The 21141-nt window shown below is 40.0% G+C and overlaps 2 protein-coding genes and 1 long non-coding RNA gene across 8 annotated transcripts in view; 2 read left to right on the top strand and 1 right to left on the bottom strand.

Annotated features, from left to right (window-relative positions):
• IL18 (interleukin 18) overlaps positions 1-10297 on the bottom strand; it is a 23130-nt gene extending 12833 nt beyond the window's left edge. For 2 of the 5 annotated variants that reach the window (XR_002830453.1, XM_014459863.2), the window contains exons 1-3: positions 10112-10297; positions 764-900; positions 225-311 (exon numbers count right to left, since the gene is read on the bottom strand). Coding sequence is in view for 3 of the 5 variants with exons in the window: in XM_014459863.2 (XP_014315349.1) it covers positions 225-311; positions 764-887 (211 nt within the window). In the remaining 2 variants the exon portion in view is untranslated. Of the gene's footprint in view, positions 1-224; positions 312-763; positions 901-8506; positions 8648-10111 lie in introns of those variants that run through there. The other 3 variants (XM_023757891.1, XM_006093486.3, XM_014459862.2) reach the window with 3 other exon arrangements.
• Positions 7536-9682, top strand: LOC106697928. The gene is made up of 2 exons (XR_001349198.2): positions 7536-7588; positions 9550-9682. It is a non-coding gene; the product is annotated as an uncharacterized LOC106697928 (long non-coding RNA).
• A 3499-nt stretch (positions 10298-13796) lies between the features above and the next one.
• TEX12 (testis expressed 12) lies at positions 13797-20792 on the top strand. 2 transcript variants are annotated; one of them, XM_023757922.1, is made up of 5 exons: positions 13797-13834; positions 15948-16026; positions 16785-16896; positions 16988-17039; positions 20109-20792. In XM_023757922.1, the coding sequence occupies exons 2-5, from the start codon at positions 15964-15966 to the stop codon at positions 20251-20253; spliced, it is 372 nt and encodes a 123-aa protein (XP_023613690.1). In that variant the 5' UTR covers positions 13797-13834; positions 15948-15963; the 3' UTR covers positions 20254-20792. The 2 variants fall into 2 exon arrangements, with proteins under 2 accessions (XP_023613690.1, XP_006093545.1); XM_006093483.3 differs by lacking the exon at positions 13797-13834 and adding an exon at positions 14528-15829.
• The last annotated feature ends 349 nt before the right edge of the window (positions 20793-21141 follow it).

Genomic DNA, 21141 nt, shown 5'->3' with positions numbered 1-21141 from the left:
TTAACTGAAGTGCCAGGTCATGTGGTGGACAAGGTGCTGGGACCATGGATATATATGGTTAACTTCCAGAAGCCCAATTTTCCTTTTTCCAGAGAAGTATATCATTAGCATTACAATGGAATTTGATGACAGTAAGGAGTCACTTAATAGTTCATCTCACAATGCCTTTTCTAGTTGAATACATTGATCTGAAACCTGTATTTGGCCTATTGCTTTAGACTTACCTACAAAATAAAGTGTGTTGTCAATAAATTTCATTTCCACAAAATTGAGGCAATTGTTTTCTACTGCTTCAACAGCCATCTTTATTCCTAGTGAAAGCAAAGAGCCGTCTGTTAAAAGGTAGTGATTGTTCCTTTTTCACAAAAGGGATCTTTTACTCCTTATTGCCTTGTACTACCTCCAAGCTCAGAAGTCAGTGTATCACCCAGTATGCTTACCAACACTCTGGACATTTAAAAGATGCTGGAGTCTTCCACTTATGTATACACATGTTCACACATTCTTTGCAAACCATCAGATATTTGGAATCTAGAAAGACTTTTCTCATTAAACAATGTTACAAAGGGTGGCTAAGTGTCCCACTATGAAACGGAATTATATTATCATCAATATAAATATAAGATGCCAGAAATATACCTAATCTTGTCCTTTAACTACAGATTGGTTCTATCTTTCTTACAACCAGTGGGTTCCTGTGCCTGAGAGACTGAAAGTTTATCCAAGTGCTAAAGGTGAGGTAATGAGAAAATGGCGTTTCCACCTGGGAGTGAGGCAGAGGGGGAGGAGGCTGAAGGCTCTGGCATCTGACGGCCCTCTTCCTCCTTGAGCAGCAGCAGTTTTTTATCTGGAATCTGGATATTATGCTTTTTATACAAGTAATACATAAATGCAATCTTTCTGTAAAAAAATCAAATAATATAGGATATAAAAGTGTCAAAAATTTTATTTTGCTTTTCTCTCCTGCCCCAGCCTACTCCACCCCACTCCAATATGGTGTGTATATTTTCAGGTCTTTGTCTGTGGAACAGGGGTTCTAAATCTGGGAAATCTGTGAAGTTGGATGGGAAGAAAACTAGTTTTACCATTGTTTGTATGGAAAATAATACAGTAATTAATAAATAATAATACAAGAATAAACCGTGTTTCATATACTCACAACTGTAAGTATATTTACTTTTGCACCACTCTGTATTTTCACCAATTTAGGTTTATATGGCCTATTGCCAAAATTTAGAAGTTCCTTCCATTACGTTATAGGAGACAAATCACAGCATTATTGGAACTGTCACTGACAGAAATACAGATTTCCTATTGTGTTGTAATTGTTGCAGAGATCTTGAAATATATGGTTTAAACTCATTACTACTTTGAAATATATGGAAGTGATAAGTCCCACTGGCAGATCTTATTATTTAATGTGTTAATATGTGTTAATAAAGAAGCACATACGTACTATATTAAAATTTGTTAAAAAAATTTCGACACTATTTTAATATAATGAGTTTCCCTTATAATCCCAAGTATGTATGTATGTATTTAATTATTTATTTAATATATTTTTATTGATTTCAGAGAGAAGAGAGAGAGAGAGAGAGAGAGAGAGAGAGAGAGAAAGAAACATCAATGATGAGAATCATTGATCGGCTGCCTCCTGCACTTCCCCTACTGGGAATTGAGCCTGTAACCCAGGCATGTGCTCTTTTTTTTTTTTTTATAAAAATCAATATATTTTATTGATTTTTTACAGAGAGGAAGGAAGATAGTTAGAAACATCGATGAGAGAGAAACATCAATCAGTTGCCTCCTGCACACCTCCTACTGGGGATGTGCCCAAAACCAAGGTACATGCCCTTGACTGGAATCGAACCTGGGACCCTTCAGTCCACAGGCTGACGCACTATCCACTGAGCTAAACTGGTCAGGGCCCGGGCATGTACTCTTGACCAGAATCAAACCCGGGACCTTTCAGTCCGCAGGCCGATGCTCTATCCACCGAGCCACCGAGCCACCGAGCCACCGAGCCAAACCAGCTAGGGCAGTGGTTGCCAAACTGCGTCTCGGGAAACCGCGGCTCACAAGCCACATGCAGCTCTTTGGCCCCTTCAGTGTGGCTCTTCCACAAAATACCGGCTCTTCCACAAAATACCAACTTATGCGCATGGGCCATGAAGTTTCAATCGCACTGTACGTGCGCGCCCGTATGTGGTATTTTGTGGAAGAGCCACACTGAAGGGGCCAAAGAGCCACATGTGGCTCGCGAGCCGCGGTTTGCCGACCATGGGTCTAGGGCAATCCCAAGTATTTAATTGTATGCAGGTAAAAACATTACCCGAGAAGAGGTCCAGAGATTTTACCAGATTGCCTATGGAGATCTTTGCCACAGAAGTGATTAAAACGCTCTACTCTAGAGTTTAGGAGTATCTTGAGTCCCTGAGAGCAGTTATGGTTGGGGCTCCAAAGAAGGTAGTTGAGTCACAATTGTTGTTGATATGTATAGGGGTGTTTATAAATCTATGCTCATAGGTAGAGAACTGACTCGATTTTTTTTCTAGCATAGTCTACTAAGGCCAAACATACATGGTAGAGGAATCAGGAAATTAAAACTCAGTTGCAAAAACTTAATCCAAATTAAGAAAACCCCAAATACTTGCTAGTTGGTGACTATTTAACAGTTTTATCTAGGTGCGGTTTCTTATACACATACAAGTGTGGATAGTTATTAAATTGTGTGGGCAGTTATTAAATTGTAGATATATTATATACAAATACACACACACACACACACACACACACACACACACACACACACATATGCTAGAGGCCCGGTGCACAAAATTTGTGCATGGGTAGGGTCCCTAGGCCTGGCCAGTGACCAGGATGCTGGCCGGGGCCTTCCTTCTGGCTTCCAGCTGCTGGCTGGGGCCTTCCTTTCCCAGCTGCTGGCTGCTGGCCTGGGCCTTCATTTGTTCTGTGCCGCCCCCTGGTGGTCAGCACATGTCATAGAGAGCAATCAAATTCCTGGTCTCCCAGTCGAACTCCTGAGGGGACACTTTGCATATTAGGCATATATATATCTCTATATCTCTATATCTCTATATATGATGATGGCTAGGGTGGTCTTCTCTACAAATTTTAATATGTAATGCATACATATTTTATGAAAGTAATTCACCCAAAAAGTACTAAGTAGTATGTGTAGAAATCAGATGAAACTACTAGTGTTTGCTACAGTTTTTTGGTTAATCAGTGAGTAAATGGATTTAGAAAAGGACACAAATACTTTAAAAATAATAATACTACTACACAATTTTTGAATTCATTCAATCTATTAATTGTTGCGTATCCACCATGTGTTAGGCATGGGGCTAGAAAGCTGACAAACACACATGCAGGAAACTTCATTCCTACCCTTTGATTACTCAGAATCTAGTGGGAGAGACAAACATATAAACAATTACAAAGTAGTATAATAAATGTTGTAATAACTGGATTTACAAGAGATCTTCTCTGCCTGGTGGTGTTGAAGAAGGCTTCTTAGAGGAAAAGATGATTGTGCTGCCTTGAAAGAGAGGCAGGCATTTTCAAGGCTGGGGGAGAGCATTCCACAAAGAGAGAAGACTGTGAGCAAAAGCCAGGAAGTAGGGAGGCTGAGAGAATATGGCTTGTTTGGAGCCCCATCATTCCCCCTGCAATTAATGCAAATGCAGTCACATTTTACAGGAAGAATGCATTTCTGAATATCTCACATAGTTCAAGATTAACTTTTCCTTGGGAATAAGTATAAAAGTATGTGAGAAGGTATCTTTGGAGTCCATCAATCTACAACAACCCAAGTAGATTCTTGCTTCCTTTCTTTCTTCATCTTTCTCAGCATTATTACTAATGTTTTGCAGTGTGCTCTCTCTACACAGGCTATCATGGTGGTACTTAGACTTTTTAATATTGTTTACTTGTATCTAAATTTTGTCCTACTTTATTTCTTTGTTTTTCAGCACAAGCAGTAATCATACTCCTTAGCACTCTGATAACAACATTATCAGATATAAAAATATTTTAAATGATAATAGTAGTGAATGTTAAAAAAATAATAGCACAACAATAGCTGTATGTCTCAAGAATTTCTGAGATAAAGAACAATCTCACTTACATAATACTGACATGGAAACAGATAATTTACCAGGTATAAGAGACACTTCCATGTGGCAGTAGTGTTAACAGTGCACAACTCACTTTGCTACCATTTTGAGATTATGTCATTTTAGATAAACTAATTTGGAGCTCACATATTTCCACTTTGCCTATAAAGTGAGACTATTATTATTATTATTATTTTTGTCAATTCTAACCCAAGGACATTTTTTCCATTGCTTTTTAGAGAGAATGGGAGGGAGGGAGGAAAGGCAGGGGAGAGACAGAGAGAGAGAGAGAAAGAAACATCAATGTGAGAGAAACACATTGATTGGTTGCCTCCCTCACATGCCCTGACCAGGCTGAGGCTCAAACTTGCAACCAGGTAAGTTCCCTTGACAGGGAATTGAGCCTGAGACCCTTTGGTGTACTCGCCAACACTCCAACTACTGAGCTACATTGGCCAGGGTGAGACTATTATTATTTTTTAAAACATGTTTTTATTTAGTTGAAGGAGAGAGAGAGAAAGGGTGAGGAATATATATAGAGAAACACTGATGAGGGAGACATGGACAGGCTGCTTCCTGGACACCCCTTACTGAGGATTGAGCTGAAAACCTGGACATATGCCTTGACTGGACTTGAACTGGACTGGAACCAGCGACTTCTTGACCTCTTGTACACGGGACAATGCTCAAACAACCGAGCCACACTGGCCAGGGTGTGACTATTATTGAGAGAGAGAGAGAGAGAGAGAGAGAGAGAGGAAGAGAGAGAGAGAGAGAGAGAGAGAGAGAGAGAGAGAGAGAGAGGAATATATATATAGAAACACTGATGAGAGACACATGGATAGGCTGCCTCCCAAACACCCTTTACTGGGGATCAAGCCCAAAACCTGGCATTTGCCCTAACTGGGAATTGAACTGGCTATCTCTTGACCTGTCGTGCATGGGACAATGTTCAAATAGCGGAGTAACACTGGCCGGTGTGAGACTATTATTTTTATATTACATTCGTTGATTCTGCCTAATTCAAGTCACATAAAATGCAACTTGCAATGAAGTTTGGTTTGACTAAAGCTTGTAAGGGAGAGTCGGATTATAGAGACCTGTTTAACTAAACTAAAGAATTTGCAATTTTTTTTTCTGAAAAAATACTGCCTTACTTCAAGTAGGAGAAAGATGTGTTCAGATGTATGTTTTAAAAAGTCAATAATCTGGCAGCAGTGTAGAGAATGGATTTGATGGGTAAGACTGGACAAAAGTTAGAAAACAACCTTAGAGGCAATTTTAACAGTTGAGGTAAGAGTTGATGAGCCTTTTTAAACTAAGGTAGTACCTGCGGGGGATGAAAGGAAGAGGATGGACTCATGAGAGGTTAACAGCAGGATTTTTTTTAGCTGATCGGTTGTGGGTCGAATGGAAGAAGAAGGAACTGAGGATGACTTTAAAGTTTCTGACTTGAGCAATTTGTTGAGTGTTACCTCATTAACTAAGAAAAAGAATAAAAGAGAGGCTTGAGTGGAAAATAATTCGTTCAGTTTTGCAAATCTAAGAGAGAAGTGTCATAGGAATCCAGGAAGAAAGGAGCTTCCGGGAGGCGCTGCTTGAAATCAGATACTGCAAAGCCCATAATTTAGATACAAGTTTAAACTTGTTCATTGAATTTGACAATTAGGACATTTTGGGAAAAGAACAGTTTGGGGAAAGTGAGGGTACAAAAGGCAGGTTGACAAAAATCTAGGACAGAATGGGATGGGAAACAAGTACAGACAGTGAATACAAACTATTCTTTTAGGAAGTTTGGCTATAAAGTGAAGAGAGAGGGTGGTAGCTATTGGGGATAGATAACTTGCAAATTTCAATTTCTGGCTGCAGATGCATTGTCCCAACTGTAAGATATACTAATGAATTACTTTCCCAAACATGTCCAAATGATCTGTTCAAAACTAAACCTGGAAGTCCTTCTTGACTCCTTTGCCTAATCTTTTTTGAAAAAAATGTTTATATTAATTTTTTAGAGAGAGAGGAAGGGAGAGGGAGAGAGAAACATTGATGAGAGAGAAACATCAACATTGATTGGCTGCCTCCTGCACTCCCCCTACTGGGGATCAAGCCTGCAACCATGGCATGTGCTCTGACTGGGAATTGAATTGGTGACCTCTTGGTGCCTGGGTCTACTATGCTCAACCATTAAGCTTCCTAATCTTTTCTCTGTCTCATAAATACTGTAGATTATAACTCAGAAATGGATTTGTAATTTGGTATCACCCCTCCATCTCCATCCACACTGTTTTGTTTTATTTATTTAATTTTAAAAATATATATATTTTTTGATTTCACAGAGGAAGGGAGAGGGAGAGAAAGAGATATAGAAATATCGATGATAAGAGAGAAACATTGATTGGCTGCCTCCTACATGCCCCACACTGGGGATCGAACCTGCAACCTGGGCATGTGACCTGCCCAGATATCAAACCGTGACCTCTTGGTTCTTAGGTTGATGCTCAACCACTGAGCAACACCGGCCAGGCCACACTGGAACTGTTTTAAATCAAGTCCTCAACACTTCTTGAACTTTCTATTTTAATACTACTCTTCTTGGTTTTCTTGCTTCCAGACTCTCCCCCACTACATACTGTTGCCTGAGTTATCCCTGCCTTCCCCCCCCCCCCCCCCCTGTCAAGCCCTCTTCCTTTAAGTCCCAGCTCAAACATCTCCTCTAGGAAAACTTCCCTAACTCCTACATTCCTAGCTAATCATTCTCTTCTCAGTACCCACCTTCCCCAATCCTCCCTCCTCCAGGCATCTGAAATAGCTCTTACATTGAATTAAGATTATTTTGGTCGTAACTGGTTTGGCTCAGTGGATAGAACATCAGCCTGCTGACTGAAGGGTCCCAGGTTCGATTCCGGTCAAGGGCATGTACTTTGGTTGCAGGCACATCCCCAGTGGGGGGCATGCAGGAGGCCAGCTGATCGATGTTTCTCTATCATTGATGTTTCTAACTCTCTATCCCTCTCCCTTCCTCTCTGTAAAAAATCAATAAGATATATTTAAAAAAAAAAAGAGTAGGGAGAAGACCTTTCATAAATTTTAAAAAAAGATTATTTTGATGACAAATAGTTCTGCCCAGCTTTAGCCTGAATTTCTTTAAGATAACAAGTTATTCTCTTTTAAAAAATCTTCAACACCAGAAAAGAACTTACATGCAGTAAATAAATGTTTGCTATGATAAAACCTGTCACCATGAAAACAATGGATAAAGGGTTGGTAGAATTTTTATTTTTTACGATTTTTTTCTTTATTGATTTTTAGAGAGAGGAAAGAAGAGGGAGAAAGAGAGGGGAACATGATGTGAAATCACATGGATTGGCTGTCTCTTGCAGGCCCCTGACTGGGCGCAACGCAGGCATGTGCCCTGATCTGGAATAGAACTGGCAACCTTTCAGAGCATGGTATGACACACAACCAACTTGGCCACACCGGCCAGGGCTAGACATTTTTTCTGTCTTAAAACTTTCACTCCATCTTAAAGCCAATGAGAAAAAGAAAATGGGGGAAGTCTAAAAGCAGGTTTTAAGATAGAATACTTTCTCTAATGTTCTTCCTCTTCTTTTGTTCCCTGGTAGTTAGTTTATCTTTACTTCATGCGAGTTTATTTTGAATTCTTTATTCTCTTGCCACTCTTTTTGTTAGATCTTGTACATCTATGATTACAACAATAGTGTTCCTTTCCTCTTCCCCCAACTTTCCTTTTCCTTTCTCATCTGTGCTTCTTTGCTTTCTTAACTAAGCTATAAAAATTATAGTTTCCATTGGATAAAAATGTTTAAAAATATTTCATCTAAGATACTCAGATTATTGACTTTTTAAAAAAAAAAGAGTTATAAACCATCTTAGAAAGATCTTCTCAGGAAGAGGCAGCGACAATTAGTTCTTTGAAACAAAAACAGTTTTAGTTATGCAAGCTTTGGAAATGAGCTAGATTCTAGCAAATGGTAGAAAATTATGATGGAAATTAGGCCAAATGTGTTCCAAACTTGTCTGGGGCCAGTCATTTAATGAGGAGGGTCTCAGTTTTCTCATTTGGATAAACAGGGAGTTGAATGGTCAATCTCTAAGGTTTTTTCCAGCTCCAGTATTTTGTAATTCTTGATTCTACATAAGTCTCAAGGAAAAAAAACAACATTTATTTGCGGTAAATGCCCTAATAACCACTTCCTTATAATTCTAAAACAACATGTATTGATTGAATATTTATTATATGGCCATCATTGTTAAGCTAGTAGGAGTTTAAAAACATACTATTAGATTAAAAGTAAAAATGTTCCAATGCTGTGGAATAGTATGGGATAAAATGAGGAGCATATTACCTAACAAATTCCCTGAAATCAGGTGTGTAGTCATCTTGCCAGCAACAAGATTCAAAATCCAACTTTTCAGTTCTGTAAATCACTTTGTCCTTGAAAATTTTGCCATCTTATTAATGTCTGTATGTGGGTGTGGGAGTAGACCTAGGTAAAGATTTAGGTAAAGAATTGATGATAAGAGATACAGAATTAACTGCTAAATACAGTCTAAAAGCCAAAATGGAACTGATGTAGTTGGAATGGCCTTGTGTGAAAAGGAAAATGGAATTTAATCTTAAAGGATGCTTAAAAGTTAAACTGATGGAAGAGCATTTATGTGATAATTAAAACAACAACATTGTTGTGGTGGTGGTGGTGGTGGTGGTGGTGCTGGACTGAATGAGGCCATACTTTTTATGCTAGAGGACACTCCAGCTGCCTTGCGGGGAACACAGGGTAGGGTGGGGTTAAATCATGGAGGGCTTTGGAAGTCATGCAGAGCATTTAAATTTAATTTCGCAGGCAATAGGGAAGCAGGTTACTGAGCTGACAGTGCATTCTGAAAGAAATTAGAGACAGGTTAAGAAACTACTATAAGAATTGATGTAGAAATTCCAGTAAGAATTCATAATATTCATGGAGGAATAATATGAACAGATTTTAAAAGATATTTTAAAGGAAGATTAATTTGAACCCGAAATAGCTGCATGTAGGCAAAAAGAAAAGAGGATTTTTAAGGGTGTCCTAATTTTTGTTATACATACTTCAAAATAGATATTTATTCAGCCCCTTTGTCACTGTAAAATAAACCTCTTCTGGGGAATTGTATATTGTCCAACTGTTGCCCAGTCTAAAGGTGCTGGGGCAGCTTCCATCAAGATGCTCAACCTTTGGCAAATTTTGTGTTTGCTTTTAAAATAATTGATTCGGAGCTGAGACTCCCTTTAAAGAAAAGCTTATCTACGTTGTCATTCTAAAGCAGCAGCTCTCAGGTGGTTCATGAGGTCAAAGTTATTACCATAGTAATTCTAACATGTAATTTGTCTTTTTCATCCCCATTCACTCAGGAGTATACAATGGAGTCTACCAGAAGCTACATTCTGTCTGATATTAGAGATTGCACCAGAAGCAGATGAGAATGCAGCTGAGAAGGCAGACAAAAGAGATTTGTAAAAATAAAAAACAATGTCACTCTTTATAGTTTTTTTTAGTGATCTATAATTTAAAATGTTATTTATGCTAACATGTGATGGCTTTTTGTTATTTTAAAATAAATTAATAGGTCACTATTTTTAAAATTTCTGTTTTAATTTAAATACTGTAAATGACAGTAATACAGTAAATGACCTAGAGAAAGAAAAATACTTCAGGGTCCTTAATAATTTATAGATATGTAAAGAAATCAGGAGACCAAAAAGTTTGAGAATATTTGCTTTAAAGTGGTACTCTCCACTGTTTGCTAAAAGAGAGAAAGTTTCGACTCTGGCTTTGCTATATTCCTTATGTTGTTACTGACTGCCCATCAAAACGATGTCAGAACACTTAAATTTCTCTCAATCGCTTTTCTAGCTTATTTACCCCTAATCGCCATGCTTGGGTTTCCAAAGAAAGAGGAATGATATTGCTTACCTGTGCTCAATCGTTTCCTAGACGAAGAAATGGTCTGGACGGTTTCAGGTCTCTTTCTTTTCAGGAGGCTGTGTACAATGCGACAGCCCCCTCAGCAGGCAGCGGGGAATGCAAAAAGCATTGAGAATCACACTCCTCTCTGCTCATTCCTGTCAGCCCGTCAGAGGAAGAGGGAGGAACGAGGAAGAAAATTGGAGGGAGGAGACTTGGCACGTCTTGGACCCGCCTTTAACTGTGGGCTCTCTCTTAGGGCAATAGAGCTTGAAATAAATTGTCAGAGAATGTGGGTATTTCTTTAATGTACAACCATTATTTTAATGAAATAATTTCTTCTGTAAAAGTTGGAGTTCTGACTGCCCAAAGTTTGTCTCTCTTTCAGAAGTATATCCAAGCAACTTTAAAAAAAGCATCTGTCAATTGAAAGCATCTTTTTCACATTAATCTGTTTGAGACTTTCTTCTCATACTTCAGCACAAAACTTTCTTAAACAGTGCTGAATAATTAGCCCTATTAGGGTAATTCATGTAATGTAATTATAGCACCTAAAACATAACTTTTGAGAAGCAGAATGTAAATATCACAGTCTTGGAAATAATTAGTAGAAACAAAGCTTTTTAGACAATTTGTTTTCTTGAACATATGCTAAATCATACTACCTTGCTAGCAAGGTAATTAGCAAAGTGACTTTTGGTTTTTGCTTTTTTGCCAGTACAGAGACTATAAGGAAACAGAGGGGTTCTAGAGTTAGGAAAAAAAAATGCTTACATAGGCAGCTAGTTTTATTTTTTGTTTGTCGGTTTGGTTTTCAACAAGAGTGTTTTAATTTTATAAGATCATAAAAACATCATGCCCACAGTAGTGATTACAAAATAAGTCTATGGCAGGATGATGGGAGGTACTTGGCGTGGCGGTTATCAGAAGAAAAAAGTGCACATTTAAGAAGTGTATGATAAAAAAAGAGAGGAGTGTATGATAAGAATGCACATATGATTGACATTGAGATAACGAGTTTTCATCCTCCAACTGTAATGTCCAATTGGGCCAGTCAACATGAAAGTATGAAGTGGAGTCAAACAATGATCAGTAGCAGAGGACCAAACAAGTTAATTTTAAATGGCTTATTGCCAATTACTTTTCTCCAACTGTAACAATGTAGAATGCATAACAACCTATTTCTTAGTTTTGGGACACACATTTTTAAAAAATTTTTTATATTTTATAGAGTAACCCACATGTTCTACCTACTTCATAGGGTTGTTTGTGAAGATTAAATGAGATGATGATAGCCCTTTGAATATTTTAAACCACTGGAAAACTATAATCCTCCACACCCTCTCACTTATTTGTACTCATTTAGCTTATGCAATGGAGACAAGATTTTAAAAGTAAAATAAAATGTCCATAGTGTTCTCTTAATCTGATGTAGACATTTACGTATTAGGTAGAATAATTTGTTCCTGGAAATATTTTAAGAACTAGATAACTACCTGTTTAGAGATCATACACTGTGAAGGCTGGGAGAGGAATTAGATCAGTATTCTCCACACTTTGGGATTTAATGGACCATAATAATAACAACAATAATTATAATAATGAAGAATAGATAAATGCTGAGTGGATAACTTTATATTTTAAGTAAGGACATTAAATTTTATTAAGTTTAAGATTAGTTCATGAAAGGACACTTTTTTAAAAAAATATATATTTTATTGATTTTTTACAGAGAGGAAGGGAGAGGGAGAGAGTTAGAAACATCGATGAGAGAGAAACATCGATCAACTGCCTGCTGCACACCTCCTACTGGGGATGTGCCCGCAACTAAGGTACATGCCCTTGACCGGAATCGAACCTGGGACCCTTCAGTCCGTAGGCCGATGCTCTATCCACTGAGCCAAACTGGTCAGGGCTATGAAAGGACACTTTAACACCAAAAAACATTAGGAAGGACATAGTGTTAGAATAAATGGCAATTCTTTAAAGTAAATACATTGGCTTTATGGGATTTTCATTATTTTTTCCCTCACTTTACCACAGATGGGGAAAATTTCAACGTAGGTGGTTATCAGCTCTCAGACAATGATTGGGATCCTTTCAAGACTGTCAGTGACTGCACCACACTTATGTAGCCTAGTTTTACTGAGTGACTGATATTTCACAATATTAGCAAATAAAGTTAGACACATTGAGTATGTGTGTTCTAGGAACTTATTTAAAACAACTGGCTTTCCCACAGACAGCCAATAAATAAACATATACACGTAATACGGACAAGTCTGTATGACAACTACCATTTAAATAAGCCAAAGGGGGAAAACATTAAAATGTATGTGTTAAATATAATTTGCCAAGGTGTGTCAATTATTAACAAAAGTCGGGTCGGTATCCCCTCACAGAAGAGTATTTATTCAGGAAAAAGAAAGGTCACAATCCCAAACGCGCAGCCACGGCTCACCACGGAGCTTGTCGCCTGGATGTAGAAGAGGAGGTAGCCCTGGCGGGTTTGGCTCAGTGGATAGAGCCTCCGCCTGCGGACTGAAGGGTCCCAGGTTCGATTCCCACCAAGGGTATATGCCTGGATTGTGGGCTCTATCCCCAGTAGGGGGCGTGCAGAAGGCAGCCAATCAATGATTCTCTCTTATCATTGATGTTTCTGTCTCTCTCCCTCTTCCTTCCTCTCTGAAATCAATAAAGAAATATATTAAAAAAAAAAAAAAAAAAGAAGAAGAGGAGGTACTTGACCAAGGGGAAGAGGAAGTCACGGCGAGGGGCTGCCAGTGCCATGGAGTTCTGCGGTAAACAAACACAGAGCTCTTCCTGCAGGGCTTGTTGACACAGGAGGTGAGGACTCCTCCTGCAAGTCCTCTCTATGCCAGCCCAGGGTAAGGCGTGGGCCATAAATTTTGACAGGTGTAAGATCGGGCACCCGGAATTTATGGGGGGGAGGGTGTCGGTGACCTTTGTTTTACGAGCTGATATCCTTTTTTCTCCTTCCACATCAGCTAACTGGGCATGTTTAGAATGCCTATCTTTGAAATTGCAGGGCAAAGTCGCCACATTAAAGCACCCAACAGACTAAGCTTCAAGAATGTGGGTCATGCATGCTACAAAATATATTTTTTTGAAAGCTGTCAATTAAGTGAACTAAACTCGTTTACACACCAAGAAAGTGATTTCCGAAGATTCCGTGATTCTCGAAGTTCTGTTGCCCCAAAGAAAAAGGGGTCAAGGGATGAAGGCTCTGATCAAGAAGTCTTGCTCGCAGCCAGGGGAACTCAGTATAAACCCTTCCGTCACCCCAACCACCTGGAATCGGATGTGAACGTGGCGGTGGGTGTCCTGTTTTGTGCTCCTTTACTGCGACTCAGGCGGCTGGGCACAGTCTGGCCTGGCTCTGACAATTCTTCCATGTTCTTTCAGGGGAGAACAGTCTTAGATTTGTCTCTTCTTCTTCCTCACACTGGAAAGCGGGCAGAGATCTTTGTTTTATGGAGATTCCATGTCGAAGGGATGAGTGGGAGAGAAGCGGAGGGAAAAAGCCGCTTCCGGTGACTGAGCGCCCTGCCCGCAGGGCTCCAGAGGCTGCGGCTGCCGGTCACGTGACTGGCACGCGCTGACTGCCGGGAACGCCCGGCTCCCGCTGCCCACGGTGTCTGCGCACTCGCGCCGGGGCTCTGGTTCCCGCGGTCTGGCAGCTGCTGGCGGGAGAGCAGCGGGCGCGGAGAGGTCCTGGGCACCCGGTGGACTGGTTTGGGCGGGGCTGGCGGGATGGCGGCCTGTGCTTGTGGGAGGGCAGGGAGAGGGTGCGGGCCGCCCGGGGGGTCTCCGGCGGCGGCGGCCTCGCCAGGAGGGAGGGGAGAGGGGCGGGAAGTGAGGAAGCAGGAGGCCGAGAGGCGGCCTGAGGAGAAGAGGAGGCCAGGAAGACAGGGCGTGTGAGGCGGCCTTAGGCTGCACAGCTGGGCCCAGACCCAGCCTCGGCCCGGCCTGGATTCCGCCAAGGCCCTCCCTGTGTGGTGACAGGACATTTATTTTCTCCAGACAGAGAATTACTTAGTTGTAAACGTTTTCAGTTGACAAGCGTGCACGTGCAGTTACTCTGAGGGAGGAGAGAAGAAGTGGAAGAGGAAAGGGAGGAAAAAGGGGAAGGAGGAAGAGAACCACTGTCAGTGGACTTCTGGGAGACCTCAGACTCCCGGGTGGAGCCTGCGGGCCCGGTGGTATTTTCTGCGTGTTGCTGAGGTGGCGCCGAGGCCTTTTGACCGGAGGCTGGCAGGAAGCGGTGCCCGGTAGTATTTTCTGCGTGTTATTGTGGTGGCGCCGAGGCCTGTTAGCCGGAAGCTGGCAGGAAGCGGTGCCCCGGTGGTATTTTTTTTTTTTCCCCGGTGGGGTTTTTTGCGTGTTGCTGAGATGGCGCTGAGGGCGAGGCTGGCAGGAACCGGAAGCTGGCAGGAAGCGGGGCCCGGTGGTATTTTCTACGTGTTGCTGAGGTGGCACCGAGGCCTGTTGACCGGAAGCTGGCAGGAAGCGGGGCCCGGTGGTATTTTCTGCGTGTTGCTGAGGTGGCGCCAAGGCCTGTTAGCCGGAAGCTGGCAGGAAGCGGGGCCCGGTGGTATTTTCTGCGTGTTGCTGAGGTGGCGCCGAGGCCTGTTAGCCGGAAGCTGGCAGGAAGCGGGGCCCGGTGGTATTTTCTGCGTGTTGCTGAGGTGGCGCCGAGGCCTGTTAGCCGGAAGCTGGCAGGAAGCGGGGCCCGGTGGTATTTTCTGCGTGTTGCTGAGGTGGCGCCGAGGCCTGTTAGCCGGAAGCTGGCAGGAAGCGGGGCCCGGTGGTATTTTCTGCGTGTTGCTGAGGTGGCGCCGAGGCCTGTTAGCCGGAAGCTGGCAGGAAGCGGGGCCCGGTGGTATTTTCTGCGTGTTGCTGAGGTGGCGCCGAGGCCTGTTGGCTGGAAGCTGGCAGGAAGGCGGCAGCATTATAGGGAATTCACTGAACAGACATATTTATTACTAGTTGTTGCTGGCTTATATAAATGAAGATTATATGTGACTAGTCAAGCCGATTACAGTTATCCATGTCAGCATACTTTCTCGAAATCAAGCCAAATGCTGTAGATTGATAACTTGAGATGTAGGGACTATACCATTCTAGGCTTCAACAGTTTTTCTTTAGTCGACATGATCTTTCGGATTCATAGGGAAATTATCTTCAGAACTAGTAGAAAAGTCACTTAGAGGTAAAAGTTGATGCTCTATGGAAGCAGAAGAAGACCGTGGAAGTGACCTCAGGCTAGAAGAGATCTGGTCCAGTCCCAGTTTTACCTGGTGAGGTTGGTCAGCTGTCTTCGCCCCTGTTTTCATGTCTGTCAGAGATGAGATAGACTCAGATGAGCAATGATATCTGCTTGAACACTGAGACATTGTGAAGGTAGAAGCATCTTAGATGAATCCGGAAACGAGGCGGAAGTGCCAGACACCAGTTTGGCTGATTGTATACAGAGGGAGTCGACGAAAATCAGGGGAATGGTAGGTTAGCCCCAGGTGATGTAGGACTTTGGATGGAATTTGAACTTATTCTGGAGCAATGAGTATGCAAGGACAAGTTTTTGAGATAAGGGAATGCAGTAATTACCGTTTTGAAAGTTCAGGGAGTATGGTAATCAGTTTTGAAAGACTGCCCAAACAGCAGTTGGTAGGATGACTTAGAGAAAGGAGAGATTGTGAAGTTTAGGTAAGTGACTGGTAATGAGAGCCTAAATGAACAGTGGCAGTGGGTGGGAAGATTCAAGAGATCTGTGTGTGTAGCTTGGAGTTTGTACTTAAGTTTGGCGTTGCTCAAAATTTTGCAGCTCTTGCCTCCAGGTTATGATGGCAAATCACCTTGTAAAACCTGATACTAGAAATTGCAAGAGACCAAGAGAGTTGGAGGTAATCTCTATGCTCCCAGAGCCTTAATACTTCATTTTATATACTTCTCAAATATCTTCCATTAAGAAAGTTCTGTTGATAAATGGAATTTAAGTTTTCATATTCCCAGAGCTGGGATTGTCCCAGCAGGAACTATATTGACTCCAGCTGCTTTTTTACTAAGTTTATGGGAAAACCTCCAAGAATCTATCGGGATATTTCTTCGTGGTAATTTGTGTCTAGAGACACAAGTGGGTTCATATCTTTATGATATCTAGGACTTCAAATACTTATTTTGCTATAATAAGTAGGAGTACTGGAGTTGCTGATCTTTTAAAATTAGAACACTATTCTGCCTTTCTTCACTACTGTTTCCACCAATTGATGTTTGCATTTGGGACATTGTTATCTTGCAAAAATTTTCAAGCATTTGGCTATTGTCTAAATGGAAAGTTTGCTATATAGCTATGGAAACATCTACTGGTTCAAGGTACAGGAAACTTTTTCATCAGGGGGTTAATAACATATTCAAAAAAGTAAAAATAAAATTTAGTATATTGAACCAGGTGCTTGTTGGGACTAAAAGTTTCCTTGGTAATAAAATTTCAAACTAATTAGCATTTAATTTCAAATATAATTATCAAATGACAATAGCATATAGTTTCTAGCATGTTTCCTTTTTTTATGAAAGGTGTTTTATTTGCTTTAAAAAATAGAATGTATATATCCTAAGGATCCTGTTAACTGTTTACCTATTTTCTTTTACTTTCTTGTATTAGCCTCAAATGCCAGATAGTCCACAACTGTCCTCTCTTGGAAAATCAGATTCCTCTTTCTCTGAAAGCTCTGGACTATTTGATAAAGATGAATCCCTGGAGAAAGATTTGAATGGTGTTGTATAAAATGCTTATATTTCTATATACTTATTTTTATAATACAGAAGGTTTGCTATATTTCATAACTCAGTGTTTTTTTTAAATAGATATGAGCAAGGAAATTAATCTAATGTTGTCTACATATGCAAAGATTTTAAGGTAAGTACTTATATTTTTGAGTCTTTTTTTTTATATATATATATATATTTTATTGATTTTTTTTTTTTTACAGAGAAGAAGGGAGAGGGATAGAGAGTTAGAAACATCGATGAGAGAGAAACATCGATCAGCTGCCTCCTGCACACCTCCTACTGGGGATGTGCCCGCAACCAAGGTACATGCCCTTGACGGGAATTGAACCTGGGACCCTTCAGTCTGCAGGCCGATGCTCTATCCACTGAGCCAAACCGGTTAGGGCTATTTTTGAGTCTTGATCTTAGAAGTTTTCTTCAGGAAATTCCATATGGGAACTTTATGTTCAGTGACTGCAGAACCTATCCAGTTATTATAATTTTGGAATTTTTAAATTCGACCTCAATTTCTTATAATAATTTAGTTTGTTATTTTCAAAGAATAACCCCAACTTTTTTGTTGTCGTTAGTTCTCACCCAGGGGTATTTTTTCCGTTGATTTTTAGAGAGAATGGAAGAGAGGGAGAGAGGGGAGAGAAATAAGTGAGAAAAAAGAAACATTGATGTGAGAGAGATACATGGATTGGTTGCTTCCCGCATACGCCCTGACAGGCTGGGGATCTAACCTGCAACCCAGGTACGTGCACTGACCAGGAATCAAACCCTGAGACCATTCAGTGCATGGGCTGACACTCTAACCACTGAGGACACTGGCAGGAGCCTAACTTTTTCACTAAGTATCCTGTTTTGCTATTACCACTACGAATACTAGGCTGGATATATTTTGGTTTCTAATTAAATGATATAACATTTAAAATTTTATGATAAAACCTCTTTGAGAAAACTACCATTTGGTGAAATTAATGATAAAAATGGAGTGATATTAAAGATAAATATATTTATGAAGTATTTAAATATCCATATGTATTTGAAGGATGAATTTTAATATTTTATTGATCTGAGATTATCATGTTTTATAAGGTATTTTTTTATTTATGTATTTATTCATTTTTAAAAGATTTTTTAGAAAGCGAGGAAAGGAGAGGGAGAGAGAGAGAGGGGAATGTCTATGTGAGAGCAAAACATCGATCAACTGCCTCCTGTATGACTCCTACCAGGGATCAAGCCCGAAACCCTGGGCATGTGCCCTGACTGGGAATAGAACTGGCAACCCTTCACTGCATGGGATGGTGCCCAACCAACTGAGCCACACCAGCCAGGGCTGTAAGGTGTTTTTTTAAAAACTACTGGACAGTCATTGTATTTAAATAATGGTTGTGTGGCTGTTAAAATAATGTGTAATCATGTACCATATGTACCAACAATAGATCATAAGTACGACAATGGTCCCATAAAATTCTAATGGAGCAGAATTTCCTGTAAGAAATGAAAGGATATGTGGCTCAGGAGGGATTATTTTTCCTCAGATGGGCCCAGTATCTGTGGGGCTTGGCAATAGATTCCCTGTCACTGACAGAACCTCAATTAAAAAAAATCATTCAATCATTTTTTATTGATTAATTATGTGGAGAGAGATTGAGAGAGAGAGAGAGAGAGAGAGAGAGAGAGAGCGCAAGAAGAGAGAGGAGAGAAACATCGATTTGCTGTTCCACTTAGTTATGTATTCATTGGTGATTCTTGTATGTGCCCTGACTGGGGATCAAACCCACAACCTTGGTGTATGATCTAACCAGCTGAGCTACCAGGCCAGGGCCATGGAACCTCAATTTTGAGTGCACAGATTACATCCCAATCAGTCAGGCACTGGCCTGATTCAGCACAGAGGAGCCTGTTCCCCCTGTTCCAGCGCTACATATTCAGAGGGTGCTATAGTCCTCCCAGATGTAGGTTGATAGTCTTCAGAGTACTTTGCTATAAATTCTTTGTTGGAAACCTAAGGTCCTGTAAAATAACACAGTTCTGTGGGAGCCATCTTAAATATTAAGTGCCACTGTCACTTTAGTGAAAGTTTTCTGTGGCAGTATGGAGGCAGCCTATCCCTGTACTTTGGGAATATTTTCAGGTTATAATGATGTAAACATAGATAAACTTTGTCTTCCATCAATTCAATGCCAAAGAGAGTCCTTTATGTCAGAAGAAATCAATGGAACTAAAAATATTGAGTCCTCAGTTCTATATCCTCTCCATATTAAACATGCTCTTTTAAAAAGAGTATCACAAAGTTCCTTAATATGACCACTACTCCAACATGCAGTTGCCATGACTATCCCCTGTGCTCCTGTATCATTCCATCTCGATTTTTTATTCCTGCTGATCCCCAGGCCACCTTTCAGTCCCTCCTGGTAGTCACTATTACGGTGATTTACACCTTGCCAAGCCAGTTTCTCCTTAATAATTTCAGTCAATCCAGCCCACATTCCTGTTCATGGAGTAGCACTGGTAGCTTCCTTGCTCTGTTTCTGATCAGTAGTGGGGAGGGCTTGTGGGACAGTGTTTATAAAGCCTATAGTAGTGAATGCCCTAGGCCTCACATTCACTCACCACCACGCACGAGAGCAACTTTCAGTTCTGTAAACTCCGTTCATGGTAAGTGCTCTATACAGGTGTACCATTTTAAAATATTTTATATGGTATATTTACCTTTTTAATGTTTAGATAAATGCTTACCTTTGTGTTACAATTCCCTATAGTATTCAGTACAGTAATATGCTGTACAGGCTTGTAGAGTAGGAGCAATAGAATATACTGCATAGCCTAGGTGTGTACTAGGCCATCTATTGTCTGGGTTTGTATAAGTGTACTCTGTAATGTTCACACATGATCAAATCACCTGAAGACACATTTCTGCAAACATATCCCTGTCGTTAAGTGAAGCATGACTGCATATAGTTTGATATTAGAATTATAATGTATAAGGTACACATTCTGCTGTGTCAGGAGAATTTTGAGTAGTTAAGAATATTTGTGAGACTAATGTAACTTGTATCAAAGTGTTTGTAAATTACTGAAGCTTTCTGATGTTCAAAGCTATTTAAATGAAATAGCTAAAAAATATAGCATAAAAGAGAACATTACTATGATAGTGTTTTTGATGTTATAACTATTTAGTCTAACATTAACCTTTTTTCCCCATTAGTGAGAGAGCAGCAGTAGATGCTTCTTATATCGACGAGATAGAAGGACTCTTCAAAGAAGCCAATACTATTGAAAACTTTCTAGTACAAAAAAGAGAGCTCCTGAGACAGAGATTTACAGTTATTGCAAATACACTACACAGTTAAAAGTTGTGTACTTAAAATAAGCTGATAATTTAAACCCATTATTGTTGTAAGGAAAGAATGACATTTATGCTCTGAAAGCTCTAGAAAATGTATACCTTAAACATAGAAGGGGAAACACCTTGAATTTCTTTTCTAGACTTAAAGGGAGCTTTAAACTGGATATTAATACCTTTTCTTTTGAGGGTCAACTCTTTGGTGTAGTTTATAAAAGTGTAAATTATTTAAATTATTATTGATTCTTTTTTTTTAAAACTCCTAGTCTTCAACTTCTAAAAGAGGATGCAATGAGTTAATTTGATAATGTTTAACAATATTGTACTTTTTTGGGGAATATTTTATTTAAGTAGAAGATAGCATTGGAGATAGTTTTAAAATGTTTTTCATGGTTAGTATTATAAAAAAATTAAAACCTAAATGTGATTTGTTCAGTTTCTCAATATGTAGAAAACTATATGTGCTCTTACTATTTAATATAATCATTTGATTATTTCACTATTAGTTATTATACATGATTAATAAAAGTATTTTGTTTAAAATTATTTTCTTGTGCTAAAATAAAAACCAGAAATAACCAGACCTTATATGAGTTGGCTTTTTAAAAAAAATATACTTTATTGGTTTTTTACAGAGAGGAAGGGAGAGGGATAGAGAGTTAGAAACATCAATCAGCTGCCTCCTGCACACTCCCTACTGGGGATGTGCCCGCAACCAAGGTACATGCCCTTGACAGGAATCGAACCTCGGACCCTTGAGTCCGCAGGCTGACACTCTATCCACTGAGCCAAACCGGTTAGGGCGAGTTGGCTTTTTTTATACAACCATACTGATGAATTGTACTCAGTAGAAGCATTAGCAGTTGTGTGGTATGGGATAAAATTAGTGATCCAA

Source organism: Myotis lucifugus, unplaced genomic scaffold (assembly GCF_000147115.1).
Source record: "Myotis lucifugus unplaced genomic scaffold, Myoluc2.0 scaffold_117, whole genome shotgun sequence".
Lineage (NCBI taxonomy): Eukaryota > Metazoa > Chordata > Mammalia > Chiroptera > Vespertilionidae > Myotis > Myotis lucifugus.
Note: the sequence above shows the minus strand (reverse complement) of the source record. Positions and strands in the feature narration are given on the sequence as shown.

What these genes read in the sequence shown, in the direction of transcription:
- TEX12 (XM_023757922.1), top strand. Translation starts at nt 15,964, where the DNA reads ATGATGGCAAATCACCTTGTAAAACCTGATACTAGAAATTGCAAGAGA. An exon ending in AGAGACCAAGAGAGTTGGAG is followed by an intron (nt 16,027 to 16,784) that starts GTAATCTCTATG and finishes TTCTTGTATTAG; the next exon opens with CCTCAAATGCCAGATAGTCC. An exon ending in CCTGGAGAAAGATTTGAATG is followed by an intron (nt 16,897 to 16,987) that starts GTGTTGTATAAA and finishes TTTTTTAAATAG; the next exon opens with ATATGAGCAAGGAAATTAAT.